The sequence below is a fragment of the Miniopterus schreibersii genome, assembly GCF_964146895.1.
Source record: "Miniopterus schreibersii genome assembly, chromosome: 3".
Classification (NCBI taxonomy): domain Eukaryota; kingdom Metazoa; phylum Chordata; class Mammalia; order Chiroptera; family Miniopteridae; genus Miniopterus; species Miniopterus schreibersii.
The window spans coordinates 66824491-66846968 of record NC_138103.1 but is presented as its reverse complement, the minus strand read 5'-3'; the positions used below and the strand labels follow the sequence as shown (position 1 = coordinate 66846968).

Below are 22478 nucleotides of genomic sequence, written 5' to 3'. Positions count from 1 at the left end.
ACCTGAGTCAGGGCTTCCCAAATTGCTATTAAAAAAAAAATCTCAAACTCTTGTTGCTTCTCACTTTGTCCTTTTATTTTAGGTTAACAAGAGCAAAGAAGAAGAGACATTAACAAAGGAGAGAGATATTCAAAGAACCACTGAGTCTTAGTGACTGGATGCTAAGGAGTGGTCCTAGAGGAATCCACAAAGGTTGAAGTTAACAGAGTATGGCGATCAGAGGAAAGACCCATTGGTAGACTGGGGGGGGGACTGGAATTGGATGCTTCTGACTTTTTTACCTGTTGAGTTTGAGGTGACAGTGTGTTTATAGTATGACAAAAGGCAGGCATTGGCGATACCTGCCTTCCTCGCTGTGGTGGTTCTTGGTTCACTACAGCCTTTTACACTAGGGCTGAGCAGATCCAGATGTGAAGTTAACTCTTGACTAACTGAGTAACTGAACTGTAGCAGCTGGTTGGCTACAAAAAAAAAGGGGCAGGAGAGGCTTTGAAATAAAGGAGGTCCTCACCAAAATGTTTAAGCAGTACTTTGTGGAACTGTGACAGTTTCTGCTTAGAGAATAGACCAGCCCTATGGTCAACCCCTACCCTTTGCTAAGTGAAGGGCTAGGAGAGCCAGGAGTCACTAGCAGACCCCTAAACGGAGAAGCCGGTTATCAGGAGGTGGGTCCCGGCAGCCCCTTAGGGAGGAGCTGAGTTTTGAGGTAGAAGCCACAGTCCCTTATCAGATAATAAATACCTTCCTAGAAAGATAGGTATGTTTGCATATCCAAATTTCTACCATCAATATGTTATTTTAATGAAGCTTTATTTTGAAATAATATAGATTTGCCTTAATCAAGAAAAGTAAATGGCCCGGCCAGGTGTGGCTCAGTGGTTGAGCAGTGACCTAGGATCCAGGCAACTGGGGTTCGATCCCCAGTCGGGCGTGCAGGAGGCAGCCGATCAATGACTCTCATCATTGATGTTTCTTCTATCTCTCTCTCCCTCTCCTTTCCTCTCTCTGAAATCAATAAATATATATTTTTTTTTAAAAAAAGGAAAATTAAATGAATCTGAACTTTAAAAACTAGAAACCAACAACCTAAGCCATTACTTATATTTTGACTATATTAACAGAATGCATGTTTCTTTTTAAAAAAATAATATTTAAGCCCTGGCTGGGTGACTCAGTTGGTTGTAGAATCATCCCACATGCTAAAGGGTTGCAGGTTTGATTCCCAGTCAGGGCACATACCTGGGTTTGGGGTTTGATCCACGGTTGGGTGGGTATAGGAGGCAACAGATCAATGTTTCTCTCTCCCTCCCTCTCTCTCTCCCTCCCTCTCTCTCTCCCTCCCTCCCTCTCTCTCTCCCTCCCTCTCTCTCTCCCTCCCTCCTTCTCTCTCTCTCTCCCTCCCTCTCTCTCTCCCCCTCCCTCCCTCTCTCTCTCACACACACACATGCCCGGCCCTTCTTCCCCCATTCTTCCCTCAAGGCATGTCTCTTTGCTTTCTCTCTCCTAAGCTCCAAGGGCCCTTCTTTTGCCTCTGTAACTTGTCTCCTGAGCCCTCGCAGCCCAGCTGGCTCCTCTGTTTCTAAATAAACTTGCTTGTAGTTGAGTCTGGACTCTGAACTCTTTCTTAGTCAAAACTCAAGGACCCGGGTACTATTCGCAATTAACATTTGTACATGTTTTCCTCTATGTGGGCGCTTTTTAGAGGATATTAGTAGATGGGGAGTTGCTGGATTTCAGGAAATGTACATCTTTACCTTAACTAGAGGTAGTCAACTTACTCCTCGAAATGATTGCTCAATGTGCTCAACTCCTGACACTGTATAAGAGCTCCTGACTGCCTGCACTTGTTAAACATTTAAATTTTGTCAACATAATGAGTGTCATTTTTATTCCCTGATAAATAGTGAAGCTTCTTTTAAAATATCCAAGCCTGGGTCAGCTAGGCTGTTTGCCTCTCATCAGCTAAGACAGAGTATTCCAGAAGGGCAATGTAAGAGTCAGGCAGAGAAAATTAAGCTAGGACTAAGAGCTCCTGCCAAAGAGAGATCCATCTGAGATTAAGATAAAGCATACTTGAAGTTAAAGTCAATGGGAAAGAATGAATGATTTTAAAAAACTGATTCAGAACAACTTTACAGGTATGTGGTAGAGCTCTTTATTGAGCACCTTTCAGATATTATCTCATTAATACCTATGAGACCAACAAGAAACTGCAAGGAATTACCAGCAAAACTACAATCAGAACTAATGCCTGGACACAAACTAGATGTGTCCCTAGAGCTCTGTGATGGCAAAGAGATGATGGTAACCTGGGGGCATTGGTAGTAGGTCCTCTAGCATCCACCTGGGAAAACAGAACATGTATTTAATAGCAAGTGAACATGTTGAAATTTGTAGTTTAGTTTATCATTCTAAAGAACAGGAGATTGGCCTGGCTGGTGTGGCTCAGCGGTTGAGCATCAACCTAGGATCCAGGAGATCTTGGTTTGATTCCAGGTCAGGGCACATGCCTGGGTTTCAGGCTCCATCCCCAGCAGGGGGCGTGCAGGAGGCAGCCAGCCGATCAATGACTCTCATCATTGATGTTTCTATTTCTCTCTCTCTCCCTCTCCCTTCCTCTCTCTGAAATCAATAAAAACATATAAAAAAAACCAAAACAAAACAAAACAAAAAAAACAGGGAAAAAGTTTGGACTTAGATAAACCCAACACTTGCATTTCCTCCCTGTGAGACCCTGAGGCTGTTTCTTCACTGTTAAATAAGGATCCTGATATCCTCTTCACAGAGTTGTTACAGGATTGAAAATAACTATTCCTAGTATAGTGTCTGGTATATTTAGTATTTAGTAAATTCATAAATGTAACAAAATAATTGAGCAGTTACTACATTCCAGGCATTGCAGCAGTGAAGAATCAGACCAAGTCCCTACTGTTAAGAAGCTCACATTCTAGAAGGAGGTGACAAACAATAAATATTCCACCATGTGGTGTGTCAGGTGATAAATGCAATTGAGAAAAGGCAGGGTAAAGGGGGTAAAATGGGGAGGGGACCACCTAGACTCAATGCTGTTTTTTCCTGCTCATTTCCAGGTGACCCTGGGGATCACTTTCCGAGTCACTGGAGTTCTAACTTTCTTCAGCTGTGAAATGGGAAAAATAATAATGGAATCGTGCATGGTTTTACTTACTTGTGTGCTAAAATGAACGTTTAAACAGTCTTTCCAAACTTTGATTTGTTTAGAACTTTAAAGCAGAGAAAAAGGCAAGATTGCTGGAAGGCTTGCCGATTTAACATTGACAAAATAGTTGAAAGCTGTCCAAAATTATAGGCTTTAGTGAAGTGAAAAAGGACTTAACTGAAAAAATACATATGTATATATAAACAAAAATATGTACAATAGAAAAAGCAATGGTCAGAGACTCTCAGAAGGCTGGAAAGGTAGTTTAGGCTCTATTCTTCCTTAGCTGTGGAAATTATGCAACCTCTGTGCCTGTTTTTTTTGTCCATCAAATGATGGTAAGAGGCCATCAGTTCTACTTTTTGTCTCCCTGGACACTGCTACTCCCACTTTTGTTTTTGAGAACTGAAACACTGTTGCATATATTTCTGTTCTGAATTTTCTTTTTAAAAATCCTCACCTGAGGATGTTTTAATGTCTTAGAGAGAAAGAAGGGAAAGAGAGAAAAACATAGATGTGAGATAGAAACATTGGTCAGTTGCCTCCTGTACACACCCCAGCTGGGGATTGAGCCCACAACCTAGGTATGTGCCCTGACTGGGAATTGAACCCCAAACCTTTTGGAGTGTGGGACGACGCTCTAACCAACTAAGCCACCTGGCCAGGGCCTGATTTTTTTTTTTTTAATGATGTCGGACTGTGACAGTTTCCGTTTTAGATACAGAAGTCTCCTTTGCGATAAAATGCAGTTTCTGCTCCTGCTCAGTGTCTTTCTGATCTGGGACAGGGAAAGAGAAAATCTTGACAACACAAGGGCCCCCAGGACTTAGAAAAAACCCTGATTCATTTATTTCCTGCCATTTCTTCATGCCTCACTTCTGGAGATGCTTTGAAAGCACATTGGTCACTATTCTGACAAATATGTTAAAATGATCAATAACATGATATTATTGGAAGATCACCAAGTCATTTCAAAGATAAATGGAATGTTAAAGTTGCATGCCAAGATTTTTTACTCAAGTATACCTTTTTAATCCTGTTTGAACCTCTTGATATAAATAATCTTTTATTGTTATAAAAACAAAGCTGCATTTTTTCAAACACCTTCATGCTCATGTCAACTTATCAAAGAGAGAGACGGGCCTTAGAAAACAATCTTTTTTTAAACAATATTTAAAAAAAATTTTTTAACCATACCTAGTAGTTTTCCAATGTCATCTTTTATTTTACATTAAAAATTTTTTGCTTTATTAAAAAAACAGTTTTCACTAGATGGCCTCAGTTTTTGTTTTTACAATTCTTGCAAGTCCTGTGAGGTGGCAAAATAAGCTGGCACATTGCCTCGTATTTACTTGAATCACCCTCCAATGTCAAACCTTATGAGAAAATAGCCCAGAGTTCTGCAGACAAATTTCTTTTTTTGAGATTCTGTGGAGAAGCGATCTGTGAATAGTACTCTTACCCAGTGAATGCAGACTGAATTCCGAAAGATTAATTTTAGCCCTCGCAAAAGGATCAGGAGCATTTGCTTTTTACTTACAATTTCTTCTTCGTGTTAATTTCTTCACAGACACATTAGTCATGATAGAGCCTTGAAATCTCCCCAGAGCCTTCAGAGAAGAGCTGACCAGCCAGAACATGAACTCAGAACTACAGCTCGCCTATTTATGCACCTATTTATGCTCCTGCAGATCGCCTATTTAAGCTTTAACCTTCACTTTCTACTATGAACAGATATTTACTCTATTTATTACAATCTGTGATATCTAATGTGTTGATGACGCCAAGTTATTTGTATTAAAACTCCCCTTCCTCACTCTTACTGTGTCAACCTCACTGAAGCTCTCCTTTACTTTTCTCATCTGCCTCCGCCACAGCCCCTCACCAGGTGTCGGCGCCTCCAAGGGCCTCACTCTAATCCATTCTATAACCTCCGGCAAGACTCACCTTCCCTAAACTCCCTTGCATCATGCAGCATCCGTGCCCCAAACCTTTAAGAACTCTCAAATGACCCCATGATAATGTCCAGCCTTCTCAGCCTGACGCTCAGTGCCCTCCATGATCTGATACCAGTTTCAAAGCTGCTACCTCCTCCCACTCTCATGCCGAACCCCACTGTCCCTTCTCCATGTCTGCCAGGAGTGGACATTCTCCATCCAACTCACCCATTTTTCAAGGTCCACCTCAAGTCACACTTTCAAATTCTATCACCTTCCTTGAGCATTCTAGCTCACAATGATTTTTCCCCACCTCTAAAAAACATAGACTGGCCCAGCCAGGTGTGGTTCAGCGGCTGAGCATTGACCTAGGATCCAGGAGATCGTGGTCCAATTTCTGGTCGGGGGCGTGCAGGAGGCAGCCGATCAATGACTCTTTCTCATCATTGATGTTTCTATCTCTCTCTCTCCCTCTCCCTTCCTCTCTCTGAAATCAATAAAGATATATTTAAAAAATAAAAAACATAGACTGTCCATTGATTTGGGCCCTAAATCACACACTCATACTGAAAATTGGTATGTGCAAGTACGGGCTTAATTGTTAATACATGGAATGAACTTCAGATATCATTCAAGTCAATTCAGCATCTCCTGAAACACAGGAATTCTCTTCCTCTGGGTGAACACTGGCTGATGAGGTGCTATGCCTCAAAATGTGCACTTTTCACCTTTGATTTGCTCTTAAAATGAGTGGCAAGTGCTTTTTAAGGAAGAAAACCCCCACTCATCCCATTCCAACCAAGTGAGAATCTAAGCCAGGGGCGTGGAGTAAGAATCCTCTTGCTCTCCATCTGAATGAGATCTCCCCAAGAACAACTGAAATCCCCTGTGCCTATTTTTTTTTAAAGATTTTTAATAGATTTTTAGAGAGAGAGGAAGGGAGGGGGGAAGAGAGAGAGAAACAGGGATGTGAGAGTGACACACTGATGGGCTGCCTCCCGCACACCAGCCCTTGGGGGCTGAGCCAGCAGCCCAGGCACGCACCCTGACCAGGAACCAACCCGCAGCCTTCTGTGCATGGCGCGCACCCAACCAACCGAGCCGCACCAGCCAGGGCCTTGTGCCTGCTTTTTAATAACTACTCTAAGCCTGGTGTCAGCATCGCCTGACATCTCGTTAGAAATGCAAATTCATGGTCCCCAGACCAACTGAACCGGACACCCTGAGGGTGGGGCCCAAGAATCTGAGTTTCCACGAGTTTGAGAAGAGCTGTATCTCCCATACGAAATGGAAAACAGCTGGCCACTTTGTGTCTTCGCACACGTAAGCACGGTTTCACTCTATCACCTTTTCTTCAGTTACGTCTGTTCTAACTCCACCTCAGTTGCTTTATTTTGCCCTCCATCTGGTCACCCACACACCGCACGTTTGCCCAGCAGCGGCGGCCCAGGAATGGGGGAGCCCAGATTCCTCCAGATCTTAGCACTGTGAGACAAAGGGAAACCGGCTCCAGGTGACCGCAGGAAACCCGCTGTGAAGCAGCCGCACGTGGTGTGATCTCCTTGAGCGCCTAGGCGGGAAGGGTTCGGGCGGGCGACCCCCGCGCGCGGGGCGGGGCCGCGGTTTCCCCGCGGGGGCGCGCGGGCCGGCGAGCGGAGGGGCCTGCGGCGCGGGAGTGGCTGCGTGAGCGTGAGCCCCTCGGCCGGGCAAACACGCCTGCACGCGCTCGGGGTCTGTCACGCAGCGGAGCCCTGTACTTTGTAGACGAGGAGGCACAGAAGAAACTTTCGAAGGGGAAAAAGGACGAGAGCTCAACGCTCAGGCTCCCCAGGGGAAAAGGAACCGCGCTGTTTGTCCTTCCGTAACTGACAACACCCGGGGCGACGGCGCGCCTGTGTCTCCGGCGGTTTTTCGCGCTCTCGCCCGCGCAGGTTCACTTCCACCCTCCGAACGCTCCGACGTGAAACCCCCGCCGGCGCGGGGCGGGGCGGGGCGGGGCGGGGCGGCCGCAGCCCCCGGCTGCCAGCTTCGCGGGCCGGCTGCGGGGATCCCGGCGCGGCGCCCCGCCCACCCCTTTCTCCCGCTCGGGCCGGCGGGGCGGGGCGGGGCGGGGCGCGGCGGGCCCTGGCGGCTGGGCGCTGCGCGCCGCACGCGGTAGGGGGCGCTGCGCCGCGGCGCGCTCCCCGCGCGGGGGATAACGGGGCCGGGCTGCAGGAGAAAGGAAACCTGCCGGGGGAGGCGGCGGCGGCCAGGAGGGCGCGAGGGAGGAGAGTTCAGTTTGCCTCGGGTGTCAGCGCGCGGCGGCTGCAGCGGCCGCGACGAGGGAGCACCGAGGGAGCCGGTCGCTCATCCCGGGACGGCCGGGGGAGGCCCCCGAGAAGCCGGATACGAGCGCGCCGGCGGGGCGCGGAGCCGGCGAGCCTGGCCAGCGAGGGGAGCCGCGGGGGGCGCGCCCGGGGCGGGCCCCCGGAGCCGCGCAGGATGCCCCACGAGGAGCTGCCGTCCCTGCAGAGACCCCGCTATGGCTGTAAGTGCGCCGGGCGTGCGGGGCTCCCAACGCCGTTGGGGAGCCCTCTCCCTAAGGAACGAGTTGGGGAAGGCGAGGGAGCCGGGTGCGCGCCGTGGAGAGACCGGGAGGGCAGCGGCTGTGTGGCTGCGGAGTTGGGAGCTGGAGTGGAAAGGGTACCGAGCGACGTCCTTCCGGCCTCCCCACACGTTTCTGGTCCCCGGCTGGCGACACCTCCACCCGGCCGACGCCCCGGGGCGCGCGGGCCGCGCGGGTCTGCGCGCTGGGACAGACCGGGCTGGGGGCTGGGGTATCAGGTGAGGAGCCCGCGGAGTCCGGGCCGCTGCCGGCGAGGGCCAGGGGGTGGCGTCAGGGACTGGCTTCTGCCGACTCGGAAGGTGAGGGAAGTTTGTTTGCTACGGCTACAGGTGGGCGCCGCGAGCGGGGTGCCCGCGCGCTCGGTCAGCGCGGCGACGACGGCTTTCCTGGAAGGGCAGGCGTTTCCTCCCGCCCCGCTCCCTCGGGCTTCACCTCAGCCGAACGGGTTAGTTTGGGACCCAGAACCCTTCCCCGCTGCCGCCGCCGCGAACACCTCCGGCCTCCGCCCGGCCTCCCCGCGCCCCTCCAGCCTGCCGGGCCCGCCGCGCACGCGGGAGGAGCCCGCGTGACCGGGGCGAGGTGGTGCCGGTTACCCCAGGGCCTGCCCTCGGAAGGAGGTTGCGTGAAAGGCGGGTCGGGGGTGGATGGAGCCAGATTAGCACCACCACGTGGCTTCGTGTGCAGAGTTCAGAGTCTTTTCTAAACATGTGCCAGGAAGTATTTCCTCTAAAACAAACAGAAAGTTGGCGCGCTCTCTTTCTCTAGGGTTGGTCCTGTTAGTGAGCCTTGGCCAGGGACCACAGGTTAATCTTTGGGGAGGCTGGCCTTGGTGGCAAAGGTACCAGGTTTTGGTTAAGGTGGTGGTGATACCTGTTGCAGGGTTTTTTGTGTGGCTCTGGCTGGTTGGGAGGCCCACAGACTTGCCTAATTAAAAAAGGGGAGTTCAGCGTGTGTAAGTTCACTCTCCCCTTCCTCACCGCCAGTTTGGAATGGAATGTCAGAGATGGCAAGTTAGTTTTCCGGCTTGACCCTGTTGGTGTCAGGCAGTGAGGAGGAGGCCTGAGGAGTCAGCTGAAGCCTCTGTACTGCAGGGAGATGCATTCAGCAGTCAACCGAGATGCAGCTCTTTGCAGCCTTAGTTTGCACTTTGGTAAACCACACAGGCAGCAGAGCTTCTTGGGTGCAAGGAGGCATGCTGTGCTCATCCAGGGTGGTGAAAGTCCTTTATATATGTGACAAGCTCCCAGAACATGTAGTAGCATTACTGTGCCAAATTTTAAGATGATCACAAAGTCTGGAAACCGGCTGATTATATCACAGTTTAGACCGTGGTCTGTTCTGTGTGCCCTCCCTCCCTATTTGTTGTGCCGTTAAGAGTTGCAGTGAGTGTAGTGTGTTAATGCAGCATTTCCATCTGCGTCTGCATGTGCATCTGTGATGTTGCTTCATTTTCATTACACCACTCAGAAGCAGCCATTGAGGAAGCTCAGATCCCGCGAGCATAAAGAGCGCTCCACTCTGCCACTCTCTTTGGAAATCATCATCCAGCTTTTCTTATGGTTCTGGTCTAATTTGCCACCTCGTTGGAATCACCCCAGTTTACCTTCCCGTAGGTTATGCAGTGCTGGCATTCTTTGGTCAATTAATGGAGCAATAAATGGAAAATATTTGCCATTTTCCAGACTTTATGACCACCCTGAAATGCTAAGGCTTTAACACAATAGCCTGTTATGTCCTCAAATGAACATTTCTATAATTTTGATATCAGTTGCATGAATGGTGTGTGTTTGTAATTTATTTTTTAAAATAGTATCTGGTGTCATATACCTTAGAGTTAGTAAGTACTACCTAACACTGACTATTCATGCAAAGGGGATGATATGATGTATTAGAACATAGCATTTCTGGTTGTTGTTGGCTTTCTGGGCTTCTGGTAATACAAGGATAATGCAAAGTTGTCCTTGCTGTGTTGCATGACAGGGCTTTGCTTTTATTTATTTTTAATTTATTTATTTTAAATATCTTTGTTGATTTCAGAGAGAGGAAGGAAGAGGGAGAGAGAGATAGAAACATCAATGATGAGAGAGTCGTCATTGATTGGCTGCCTCCTGCAAGCCCCTGACTGGGGACCAAGTCCGCAACCCGGGCATGTGCCCTGACTGGGAATCGAACTGGGATCTCCTGGATCCTAGGTCTGTTCTCAACCGCTGAGCCATGCCCAGCTGGGTTCGCTTTTATTTTTTGTGGGTTTGGTAAGTACAGGTTCAGTAAAACCTCGAACTATACCAAACAGGCTTTATCCTCGACAGTTAAAAATAAGCAGAGTCCCGATATACCCCTATACATTGTTGTAATTTTGGGTCCAGTGCTGTACATTCTGAGTAAAAGGTACTTGAGACTGAGCTTTAAAAACTGCATTTGGTAGTTTGAATTAAGTTGTTACACTTGTTTTAGGTCTGGTCTTCTGTTTGCCATCTCTCCTTCTCCTCTTGAAATGTCACTTAATTTAGTAATTCTTGTACAGAGTAAATAAGCCCAGCTCAGGGCTGTTTTAGTATCTTTCCTCTCCACCAGGCTGAGTGTCTGTAAAATACCACAGAGTAAGCGGTACTTGAGAGATTTCTCAATGACTTCTCCATGAAGGCGCCTCTCTCAGATTTCTTCTTTCTTCTTTTTTTCTGACATGAGAGATTGCTGAAGTCTTTCTGATTTGCACATTGATGCCCTGAATTAAAATAAAAGAGACCACTTTCTATTTAATCCCTGCAGCTTTCATGTTGGCCACATCCTCCTGCAACCTGTGAAGTTATTTTGTGTGATATTACTACTGAACAAAATTAAAATATCAGCTTTTCATGAAATGCGGTTTTGCAGGGAAGAACTGAAAAAAGGAAAAGGTGGGAACTGCTGTGCTAATTTAGACGTAATCAGAATAGTAAATATTATAACCAGAATCTTCTACACTCAAAACCAAATTTAAATGACACTTCTGCTTAGGTACGTATGATTCAGAAATAACTTTTGTGCTGATGTTGTGAATTATGATGTATTTTTTCAGAGTAATTCTGAAAACGTAGTTCCACCATGATCTCTCAGAAGTTTTGTTCCAGTTAATTGAGAGTTAAAAAGGCCAGTAAGAGCTAAGGGGAGGGGGCTTTGCGACTAGATATCACTGATAATTCAGTCAACATTTAAGGGCCTACTGTGAAATCACTGTTCACGTGCGAAGAGCTGTGGTTATCTACCCTCTGCACTTCTTTCCTCTCATGAGAAACACTGTAAAACTAATAGTGATCAGTTTTACCATTTGTTTCTTTAAAAAGGTGCAGTATAAACCCTGTGCGTGTGTGTGGCAGAGTGAAGGTTCTGGCAGGTGCTATGAGTTTTGAATAATGAATGCTCTTATCTGATTGGTGGGATTTCTAAATCACCTGGTAACTGGAATATTGGAGTGGACAACATAAATAAATTTCTTCTGTTTTCCCCGGTATCAGCCTGAGATGAAGAAATTTAAGTTCTGAACTAGTTAAACTTGGGTGTGTAAAACAGGATTAACTACATCTGTGTTTAACGCAGCTTGGCTGTAACATTCGATCAGTGCTTTCATTTGAACCGCAGGTTTGAGATGTGTGCAGTGTTGCCATGCCGTGCTGTCTTTGGTAGACAAAAAGTCAAGTCCTCCTTCATATGCTAATGTTTTGGTTGAGCACTGCACAAGGAACGTTAAGGTCAACAGCTAAAGTGTTATTTTAGAATGCTTTTAACTTTAATTACACATGCTGCTAGCCAAAATGACTTGTTTGGGAGAGTTTAAGCTTGTATGTAATACAGAGTTTGTTTTAGAATTTAGTGTTATTTAGGGTGTTAGCTAACCCTTTTGCTGTTGCCCCTCCTCACCTTCCTACTTCACAAGCTTTTAACAGCTCATTTTATTTACAAGATTAGTATCCACACAGATCTAATGCACCAAGTCTTCATGGTGACCAGAAGGGAAACAAAGGACACTCACCTTCTGATTTGGTAGCCAGATTAGTCCTACAGGGTAGGTAGGTAGTTCGGCATTGGTGTGGCATTAAGGTGGGTGAACTTACTAAGAGCTGGGTGCAAACTGTGCTGCTGTTGTCAGTTGCTCATGATTTTCTTTGAGGGGCTACTGGCTTCCCCATGTCACAAAGAAGCTGGAATCCAAGATGCTGTCCCAAGGCCACACAGCTAGTAGGTGACAGTGGTAACTTGAAAGCCAGTGCTGGCAGAACCTGAAGCCTTTCTCACTGGCTATGGCCAGGTCACCTCCCCTGAGTGGATTGTAGGTGTCTCACCTTTCTGTTTCAGGGATTTGTCGTGATTCCATCAAATTTCAGAAACCTGTAGCCATTTGGATAGTGTGTTCTTAAAAGGTGATGCATGGTACTCTCTAAAGTTGATCCCCCATCCCACCTGCCCCAAGGAAAAGCATAGACTACATGGGCTTTTTATAGAGTACATCCAGGCTTCCTCAAAGGATTGTGTATATATGTAGAGATGTCCCATTTCACTGGGAGGTACTGAAATCAAAGAAAGGCTTTTCCATAATATAATGGCGTGCTCCAATGATTCCAAAGAGAGTAATTTGTAAAACACATTTTATTACATATACTGGCCATGCCTTAGAGTCTGAGGATGAGAAATCAGGCAGAAGCTTGCAGTGAGCTGACTGACTGATACTTTTTCACCTTCCTGTTCTATTTTGGTTTTCTCCCTTGGCAGGCATGATGGTGTTGAAGAAATGGCAAAAGCTTCGGAGTTGAGTAGGTGTGGGTTTGAATTTGGACTTGGCCACTGACTACCCTTGTAACCTTGGGGGTTTCTCCTGTACTTGGAAAGGTGGGGTTTTATATATCAGCAGGGTGGCTGATGTGGGTTCCTGGCACATAGTGTGAAACAAATTATAGCAATCTCAATTAATTGAGCACCTAATATGTACAACATATTGTGGATGAAGGAAAAATGACTAAGATGGTTACAGCTTATAAGAGAATCTGGAAGATGAAGATTAGTGCTTATACTTTTATTAGTGCGCTTTCAAGATCTGTGGCAGTGAAGACATGAGAGCGATTGACGGATTTGGATGGGCAGTGGGAAAGTGCCACAAAGGTGGTGAGTCTGAACATGACCTTGAAGGAAGGTCAAAGGAAAAAGTGAAAGGCATTTCAGTGTATTTGTTGTGTAGGTAGTTTGGGGGTTGAAGCTTAGGGTGTATGGATGATGCTGCAGAAAAGAGCTGTAGCTGGAATGGGTTTACCATGGAATCCTTTATTTGTGGGCAACTAATGGCAAGTAGAGCTGCCTTGAGGAGAGTAGCTTGATCCAATCTCTCACTGAAGCAAATTGTTCTTTTTTTTCTTTTTTAAACTCTTCATTAGACTGCCATGGCAAGTGGCCCCATGAAGTGGGGAGTGCTGGGAAGGTTAGGTGTGGTTGGAGTGCAGAGTGCCGGGAACTGCTGAAGGGCCGGTGAGGCTTAGGGGTCAGTGCCTTTGCCGCCCTCTCGCTCCACTGCTCAGAGGCCCCTTCACCATGCGTCTAGGTTTGGGAATTCTTTTGGATGGGCTGGTTTGTCAGATAGTTATGCTCAGGATAGACCAGAAGTTACTGAATAGTGATTATGCTTTTGGAACTGATGGCATTCAGTAATACAGAGAGAGGTAGGCGTGGACCCTCGCTGGACCCTAACAGACTCCAGCCAGGGAGACAGACAGCTAACTCTAAACTATCCCACAAGGTAAATTCTCTGCGAACAGGTTAGAAAAAAAGGGGTAGTTATAACAGGGCAAGGATCTTGACGAATAAGTTATCTGGGGGGTAGGGTTTCTCTCTCCTCTTTTCCTCATTCTCTCCATTACTTGTGGCAATTTTTACATCTCAGATTTCACTGGAGATTTAGTGCCCTCAAATGACCACCATCCTAATTTTGTTGAAAAGTGGCTAATGCCACGTTTCCAGGTCATTAGCAAGCCCCCAGATTTGACTAAACTCTAACTGCACTCTCCTTCATTTTACAATCATGGGTTTGTATGGCCCTTCTTGCCATTGGACCTAAAAGGAGCTGGCAGCTGTTTCTCCAGTCTTGCAGTGGTTTCCAGCAGCAGGCCCTGGAGCAGCAACAGGAGCAGAGCATCACCTGAGAACTTGTTGGAAAGGTGAAGTCCCCGCCCCACCCACACCTTCTGAATCAGAAACTCTGGAGGTGCCACACAGCTCTAGTGCAAGGGGGAAAAGACACCTCTATCTGATTACCTCTTCACTGTGCTTGCAGGTTTTTGTGAAGTAAGTGTAAACACATGGGCATGTGACTGCATGCTTCTTTACTGTATTTGTTGTGTTTTTGATTTGAGCACACACATGCACCACATGCAAACCTAGGCATTGATTTCTATACAGCTTTGTGTTTATTTTATAGGATTTATTTTGGTATGGCTTTAAGGTTGCTTTTCTCCCTTCTGGGAAATAAATGTGATTTGATTTGGAAGATCAATCCAACACCTCCACTGACTAAGGGATTAAGTGAGGTCAGCTCCCCAAGGATTTCTAGGTGGAGGTGGTGCTCTTAGGAGCCACTGGGAAGGCTGAGTGAGCTGGAGAGACTCTTTATGTAAAAGGGAGGCCCAAGCCTGGCAGTTGGGTGCTCTCCTTGCAGAGGTGCCTAGTAGTGAGGATTGAATGATGTCCTGTTCCTCCACTTTTTTTCTTTTCTCCAGGACAACTTAAAGTGTGTTTCATTCATTCCCTTATCCACAGTTTTTAGAACAGTTGAATATGTTAGCAGAAGTATTATTTGATGGGCGTGAGTGCACCCAGGTCATCCCCACATTGCAGGGAAACTACAGCTCTGTTTATTTGGCTATTGATTAAATGATAGAAGGCTATCCCTATGAAATTTTTTGCTTGGGATCCCCAGAGAAGATGACTGACTTTTAATTATTTTCCTTTCTCCACTACTACTAAATTTCTAAAGGAAGACATTTTTACATCATTTTTTTAAAAAGTAAGGTAAGGTAGATTAGTTCCTGATAATTTTGTAACAATTCACATATTTTACTGCCAGTATGAATTCAATCTCAAGTAATGTTAATGCATTTTCTTAGTCATCTCCATATAAAAAAGACTTGATTTGAATGTGATTGAGTCAACATGTATTTTCAAATACTTAAGTAATGTTTATGTTCAGTAAGTAGCTGGTGGCCTGGTACTCTCGCACCTAGAAGAGGCTTAATAAATATTTGCTGTTATTACAGGTTTTCCTTAAAATGTCTATACTGTTCTGTTTGTCTAAATGAGGAACTCGTTCCTATTATCTGTCAAATTAAAGCTACTGTCAGTAGCTTCAAGTGCCAGACAAATATTTAGCCTTGAGTTTAGGTTTACTTTCACTCTCTGGAACCTGTGCAAGTTATTTTGATTTCTCTGTGCCTCAGTTGTTGTTTTTTTAATCTGTAAAATACTGGTGGGAAAGTGCATGTTCTGGCAAAGGGTTAACTGATTTAATGCATGAAAACATTAAGAAATGCAAATTGCCTGTTATAAAAACAGTCAAGGGTATGTAAAGTACAGCTTAGGGAGTATAGTCAATAATATTGTAATAACTATGGTGTTAGACGGGTACTCTCCTTATTGGGGTAATTATTTCATAAGTTGTATAAGTGTTTACTCACTATGTTGTACACCTGAAACTAATATAATATTGTATGTCAACTGTAATTTAAAAATAAAAAATTATCTTTTTTTATAAAAAGAAACACTGTTCAGAATGTGCCTCCATAGAGTCAGCATTTAAACGATGAGGGTGGTGATAGCAATACCACCCTTACTACCACAGCCCCTGACCTGTCTCCGCACTTCTTGCCCCCTTGTCACTTTAACAGAAAGTGGATTTAAAATCCTGGCCCCATACTCTCTTGAAAGCATATACTCACGGGAAAATTCTTCATCTGTATGGAATTGGAGTCCATCTCAATTAATTTGGATAGAGATCAAATTAATTCTTGTTTATATATACTTAAAAAAAACCCTAATGTGTCTGTTGCTGACTGTTTCCAAATAAAGTTGGACAGGGTGAGTTTCCGCACAGCTTTTTTTGTCAGCTTAGAAATGATCGTGGTAGTTGTCATTATCAGAGTGAGGAATTGTCGCTCTGCAGTTTCTAAGTATTCCGTTGCCTCCTGTAGGGTTTAGTTGATCACTGCTGCTGCTGCTGGTTTGAAAGCCCAAGGGTTCATGCTGCCGTCGAGATGGGAAGGAGCTACGTGATTAGTGTCCCTCTTTGTGCCTGGTTCAGATCGTCGAGTTTGACTTGGCTACCAGGGTCAGCCGACCTTCTGGTCAGCCTGGTGCTGTGGGTGTTTAGAAGGCAGGTGGGGAAGAGGGGGAGGAAGTACAGGGTTTATCAGACATCCCTCAGGCTTTACTGCCTCGGGAAGCTAGTGAAGTTTTAGGTTCATGGGCCCAGTGAAGCTCAACTTACAGAAATAACTGGAATGTTGGAAGCATTAGAAATAGAGAATCTGGGCTGCCTTTCACTTGCTCACTTTCAGATTACTCATTCATTCTGCCTCCCTCCCCTTTCTACCAGGTTTTTGTTTTATTCTTTAATTCTGGCAAGTTTCATATAGATGTTTCCTATTGATCTCTCTCCTCCCTTCCCCAAAAAGGAGCGTGGGGATCGGCCAGGTTTGGCTGGTTCCTACCTGGGTCCCTGGCACGCTTCACGGGGTTGGGGTAAAGGGCCTGGCAAGATGTCAGTCGCGAGTCAGTCTCATGGAGCATAAGCTCTCCCTTCACCCACCCCCTAAACTTTGTTTCCCCCACTTCCCATCCAGTAAGGTGTCTTTCTAGAGTCTCGCTCCTGTTGAACTCTTAGGAAGTTTGTTTGAGAAATGGCCAAATGCAAACATGTTCTCACTTTCATTCTATATGTACTAATGAGTTTTATCTTCCAGAAAAAAGAAAATGCTCATTAAAAATAGATAGATAAATAGACAGATACAGAGTGCTCTCTCGGTGAGAACCAGGGTCGCATCAGTCCTGTCCTGCGCAGGCACTGGGGCGACGTCTCAGCTTCCTTCCTCAGTTCTCCAGTGCGTTAAGGGTGCTGTTGGCAAGCTTGCTGTTGTCGGTCTGAGGTAGCCAGCCTTTTGGAGGACTGTGCTCACATGGTCATTCCTCTGCAGCCTGGGCTCGGGCTATAACTTTTCACATTCAGTTAGGTGAGTTCTGAGAAAGAAATGAAACTTTTAATGGGCTTCTACGTAGTAGTTTTGAAATCTCTGAAAATCTTTGATCTGTTAAGTAAGACACACAGCATTTAGCAACCAAGCAGAAGGGACCCTTAACCTGTGTACCCGTGAATCCCTCTAGAAGGTTATGCAAACAGCTTTTTAGAGGTTGCCTTTGGGTGGGGAAATTGAGGGTAAAGGTGGGAATAATTTTGAAATTGCTTTTCCCATGTGTTACCTTTCAGAAAAAGTGCAAATGTTTTGAAAAATACTGTACTATATTGATTACACTGAGAAAAACATGGATAAAATAGAACAGCAGTAAAATCCCTGAGGGTTGAGACTGTGTCTTTTGGTCACTGCTGTATCCCCGCTGTCTGGTGTGTCAGTCAGTCAACATGTCAGTAGTGGTTCTTTCTAGATCAGCGATTTTCAACTTTTGTCATCTCATGGCACATATAAACTAATTACTAAAATTCTGCAGCACACCAAAAAATAGGTTTTTTGCTAATCTGACAAAAAAATTTAGGTATAATTTTGGTTCTTTCACACTGGACAGCTGTTGTTGTGTTGACTGTTGTCATTTTTTAATTTGACAGTCTAAGGGAAAAGAGGTTACTGCCCCTGACTAAATAGTCAGGTATTGCATGTTTTAAAAATTCTTGCAGGCCCTGGCTGGTGTAGCTCAGTTGATTGGAGCATTGTTCTATACACCAAAAGGTCATGGGTTCGATTCCTGGTCAAGGCACATGCCCACGTTGTGGGTTTGATCCCCAGTCAGGGTGTGTACAGGAGGCAATGGATCAGTGTTTCTTGAGGTAATAGGTGAATTAAACACTTTTTTTTCCCTTCTCAAAATTTTCTGCTATAAAAATGTTTCTTCAGTTAGAAAAGTTACAACAGTTACCCTTTGCTGCTCAAGATACCAAGTTCTCAATAGCTACAAACTGTGCCTTGGGAAAAGTAGTGTCTGAAAACAAGCCTGTTATTTTGGAAGGAGATGTAATTTTCCAGAGGTGTGTACATGTGTGTGGGCACATATATACGTGTGTGTGCATGCCTGTGCACATGTATGCATGAGAGAGATTGAGAGACAGAGGTGGAAACACTGAAGTGTTGGGAGGTCCAGGACTCTAGTTGATAAGCTATATAGAGACAATGAGAGGTTGGATTGAAAACACATAAGGGTCTAACATAGTGAAGTTAGCAGTGGTTACAGAAAAAAAGCCCAGGTGGGCAGTAGCTATTCAAAGTTTTTAAAGTTTGTGGAGGGAAAGTTTGTAGGAAGCTGATCTGTAAAAGGCAGTAAGGAATCAAGAAGTAGTGTCCACATGGAATAAAGGTTGCCGATGTAAAAGGAGGGAATTATTCTCTGGACTCAAAAGGAGACCCTCAGGAGCCTGAAAAGACATAGAACACTCGTGACTGTTCTTTCATTCAACAGGAGGTGCTGGGTGCTGTGTGTATGATGGAACTTACACCAGCGTGTAAGTTCACCCAATGCATTCAGGGGTCACTTGTAATTGGAGCCTTATATAAACATGATCAGGAGCTCTGGGGGGTCCCTTCACTGGAGATGCTTTTGCTACCTCAGCCACTCAGATGGGAGGAAAGCATTGCGAATAGTGCACCGTCACAACCAGATCCGTCTATGGGCTCGGCTGCTTGGAAGCTGCCAGTGTCCCCTGCATTATGTTGTAAAACTTAAGTAGCCGTGATAAAGTATTGTCGTCCTAGAATGGTGACAGACATGAAGCACCGTGACCACAAGGTCAGCACCTAGCATCGAAGGCTTAGATTGAGGTGTCATTTTGTGACATTGGGTATGACGTTTCTGAGCTTCCACCTACATCTGAAAAAATGAGTTTATTTTTATCTCAAAAGGGGTGTGAGGTATGAGAGATTGGTCTGAAAACTGGTCAGGTGTGTCTGTGTGGTGGTGGTGGTGGGGGGGTAATTTAGCCACTTATTTGAATAACCGTTTGTTGTAGTCTTATTAGTGTTGAAAAGGGTTTGCCACTTAATCATCTGTCTCAGAGCAGTGCCACCTTTCATTTTTGTGACATATGCTGTTGGAACAAGTCTTCTTTTTCCCTCCTCCAGCTTGAAAGGCAAGTTCTTGGCTTTTGGTAGCAATGTGTTTGATATATCAATTTTCTTAATCCTCGTATATAATCTTTGTCCAGATCCTTTTCTTGTCCGTTGGATCATTTCTCTTACTAGGAGTATAAATATTGAAAACACAGGTGGATAATAGCACCCTGAACATTGAAAGGACTTTTTGAGAGTCGAGTCTTTGAGACCCGTGCTGTGGGAGATTGTTTCATGCAGTGAAATGACTTGGTGACACAGGAAATCTGCTCTTTTAACAATTGGGCGATGAAGCTTGGGAATGTATCTCTGTCTCCTAGTCTTTTGCTAGAGCTCATTTCTTTATAAACTTGAGGTGTTGTGGTTTATTAAGTGAAAGAGGGGTGGAAGGCAGGGCAGCTGGGGTCATCAGGGGCTTGAGAAGGTTTCCCAGGGCTGCTGGGTGTCAGCGGAGGACCAGCCTCCTAGGTTAAGGGCACGTCTTTGACTGTTTTCCACACTGTAATGCTGTCACCTCTTGGCTTAGAGCTCTTCTAGTTCATAGTTGTCAGCCTGGCTGCCCACTGGAATCTCCAGAGGAGCTTCACCAATAAATCACCAATTCCCTGGGCCCCATCACCCAGATGTTCTGTGTATTTATTTTGGGGTAGGTTTCTGGCATAGGTATTTATTGTTTTGGGTGTCTATTAAAATTTTTTTTGAACCCTCAATACCTCAAAGGACAATACAGTGAACATCCATTCCTTTCACTGAGCTTCACCAGCTGTTAGCACCTTTCCACACCATTCCACGTGCAGATGCTGACAGCTCACCCTGAACACTTCAGCACCTGTCTCATGTGCCACAAGGACGTTCTCCTTCACAACCACAGCCTCAGTACCACGTGTTCAAGTCCATCATCCAACATAAATTTCACACTGAGATTTCCCCAATTGCACTTGATTTGGAGCCAGGGTCCAGCCAAGTTTCTCACATCGTTTATGGCTGTCTTGCTCCTTTGGTTTTCCCCTGGCTGGAACAGCATCCCCTCTCCACTCAGGGGCATGGACTGTCCAGGAATCCAGGCCTGCCTCCTGGCATGAGTGCCTCCTGAGAGATGCTGTTTCCCCGGCTGCACCACATCAGGGACCACTGCGCTCATCCTCCCAGTACTGACGATGACTAGATACTTGAAAAAACTTCCCTAGGAGATTCTAATGTACAACCAAGATTCGGAACCCATTGAATTAATCAGAATCCCTCGCTCTCTCTGTGTGTGTTTATTGTCCTAAAATACACAACATAAAATTTACCATTTTAACTACTTTTAGGTTACAGTTCTGTGGCGTTAAGTACACTCACACTGTTGTGCAACCATCACCACCTTCTCGTCTTTTCAAGTTGAAATTCATAACTCAGTGAACAGTAACTCCCGGTTCCTCTTTCCCCCAGCCCCTGGCAGCCACCCTCCTACTTTCTGTTTCTATGATTTTGGTTATTGTAGATGTCTCATATAAGTGGAATCGTACAGTGTTTGTCTTTTGTGACTGGTTTCTTTCACTTAGTATAATGTCCTCAAAGTTTACCCAAGTTACAGCATGTGTCAAAATTTCCTTCCTTTTCAAGGCTGAATCATGATCTGTTGCATGTATATATCACATTTTATTTATCCCTTCATCCCTCAGTGGACACTTGGATTGCTTCTACCTTTTGTTTATTGTGAATAACACTGCTGTGAACATCTACGTACAGGTATATGCACCAGTGCTTTCACTTCTTTTGGGTATATACCCAAAAATGGGGTTTCTGGATCATCTAGTAATTCTGTGTTTAATTTTATGAGGAACTGCCACACCCCTGTCAGTTTTTTTTAACCAGCGAAAATGACAACTCTAGTTCATTCTTATCACAGAGCACTCTAGGGCTAGATGGGTGGGGGTGGCCAGCGGCCAGCATCCTCACTGGTCAGGGGCCTTGGATGGGTGATAGTGGGCCCGCAGCACAGGGTGAGTAGGAGCAACAAACATGGGCAATAGGACACACACACCTATTATTTTTCAATGGAGTGAACTGAAGTAGCCTCAGAAGGGTGAAATGTCTTTGGGTTCAAGGAAGAACTCAGAATGCAGGCCTCTAGGCTCCTGTTCAGATGACTTCCCCAGGGGCATGTGTGGATCCATTCTTCTTCATAAGGACAAAAGTCAAGGGTATAAAAATCTAGCTGTTGCAAGATTTACTTCTTTGCCACCTTAGGTGGTATGTAGCACAAGGGTTAGCATGTAGTATTTAATTTACATTATGTGCAACTTTTAAAAGAGTTTAGTTGTGGATTGGTAATTTAAGTAGTATTAGGACATAGATAATAAGTTGCCTTTGGTCTCTATAAATAGTGCAAAGGGAGGTAACAGGTTGTCTGTCTGAAGTGTACAGGATTTTAAAAACAGAATATTGTTTTAGTTGTAAACCTGACTCCAACTATTAGCTGTGTGACCTTAAGCAAAGTCTTAACTTCTCGGGTTCATGTTGTTCAGTTGTAAAATGGGGATACTAATAGTAATCAGAATTAAGTGAACTAATCTATATGACGTCTTTGGTGCCTGGTGCAGAGAAGGCATTCATTCAGTGCAAGGTGTTAATATATTTCCCATCAACTTCAAAGATATTATTTAGATAATCCCAGTTATCCTCAGAAGTATTATTTGGAATTATTTTTAAATGAGTTATTACTGTTTTACTGGACTTGGCATCTGTATTTGGCTGTCTTGTGACTGACTGGCAGTCTGAGGCCTCTGGAATGGGGATTCTTAATCAGGGTGAAAGGTGGCAAGAGCATGAGAGCCAGGGCTCTAGAACACCTGTGAACCAAAAGTAAGGGGAAGGGGAAATGTTTTCCTATGGGTACGTGGTGGTCATTTTATATACTGCTGAGGCTATGGGGTCCAGATTAAGGAAGTGTGTTTGGAGGATGCTGACTTCATTGTGCCTGGCCAAGGTGGGCCCAGGACTAGGCAGCCTGCTGTTTTAGAAGGCTGGTCATTCTTCCACTCTGACTGGAGATGAGCTGAGAATTATAACAGTCTAACTCCTGTAACCAAGTTGTTGTCTCTTAATGATTGGTTTGGAAGTGTGCTAAGTATTGTTTATGGAGTTTCTGGGATCAACAAGAGAAAACAGTGGCTCTGCAGAATAGCCTAGGAGTTATTGAAACTTGGACAGTCCTATGTCAGTAGAAGATCCTGATCTTGGGCCAGTCTCTGGTTGCTTGTACAGCCCTGGGAGAAACATCCCATAGTGCTTCATGCTTGGGAGGGGGGGCTAGGACCCCGAGAGGTGGCTGTTGTGTACACTGTTCTAAGAGGGGACTGGTTTCTACCTTTTCGGTCTGTTTAACCTCTAATGCTGTTAATAACAAATACATGTAGTGCTTATATATGCTA

At 45.2% G+C, this 22478-nt stretch overlaps 1 protein-coding gene across 3 annotated transcripts in view; it reads left to right on the top strand.

The window, feature by feature from the left end:
* Positions 1-7299: 7299 nt before the first annotated feature.
* Positions 7300-22478, top strand: part of IQGAP2 (IQ motif containing GTPase activating protein 2) — a 248957-nt gene continuing 233778 nt past the window's right edge. The window contains exon 1 of one of the 3 annotated variants that reach the window (XM_081132687.1): positions 7300-7642. In XM_081132687.1, the coding sequence (XP_080988813.1) occupies positions 7597-7642 (46 nt within the window). In that variant the 5' untranslated portion in view covers positions 7300-7596. Of the gene's footprint in view, positions 7643-8009; positions 8166-22478 lie in introns of those variants that run through there. The other 2 variants (XM_081132688.1, XM_081132686.1) reach the window with 2 other exon arrangements.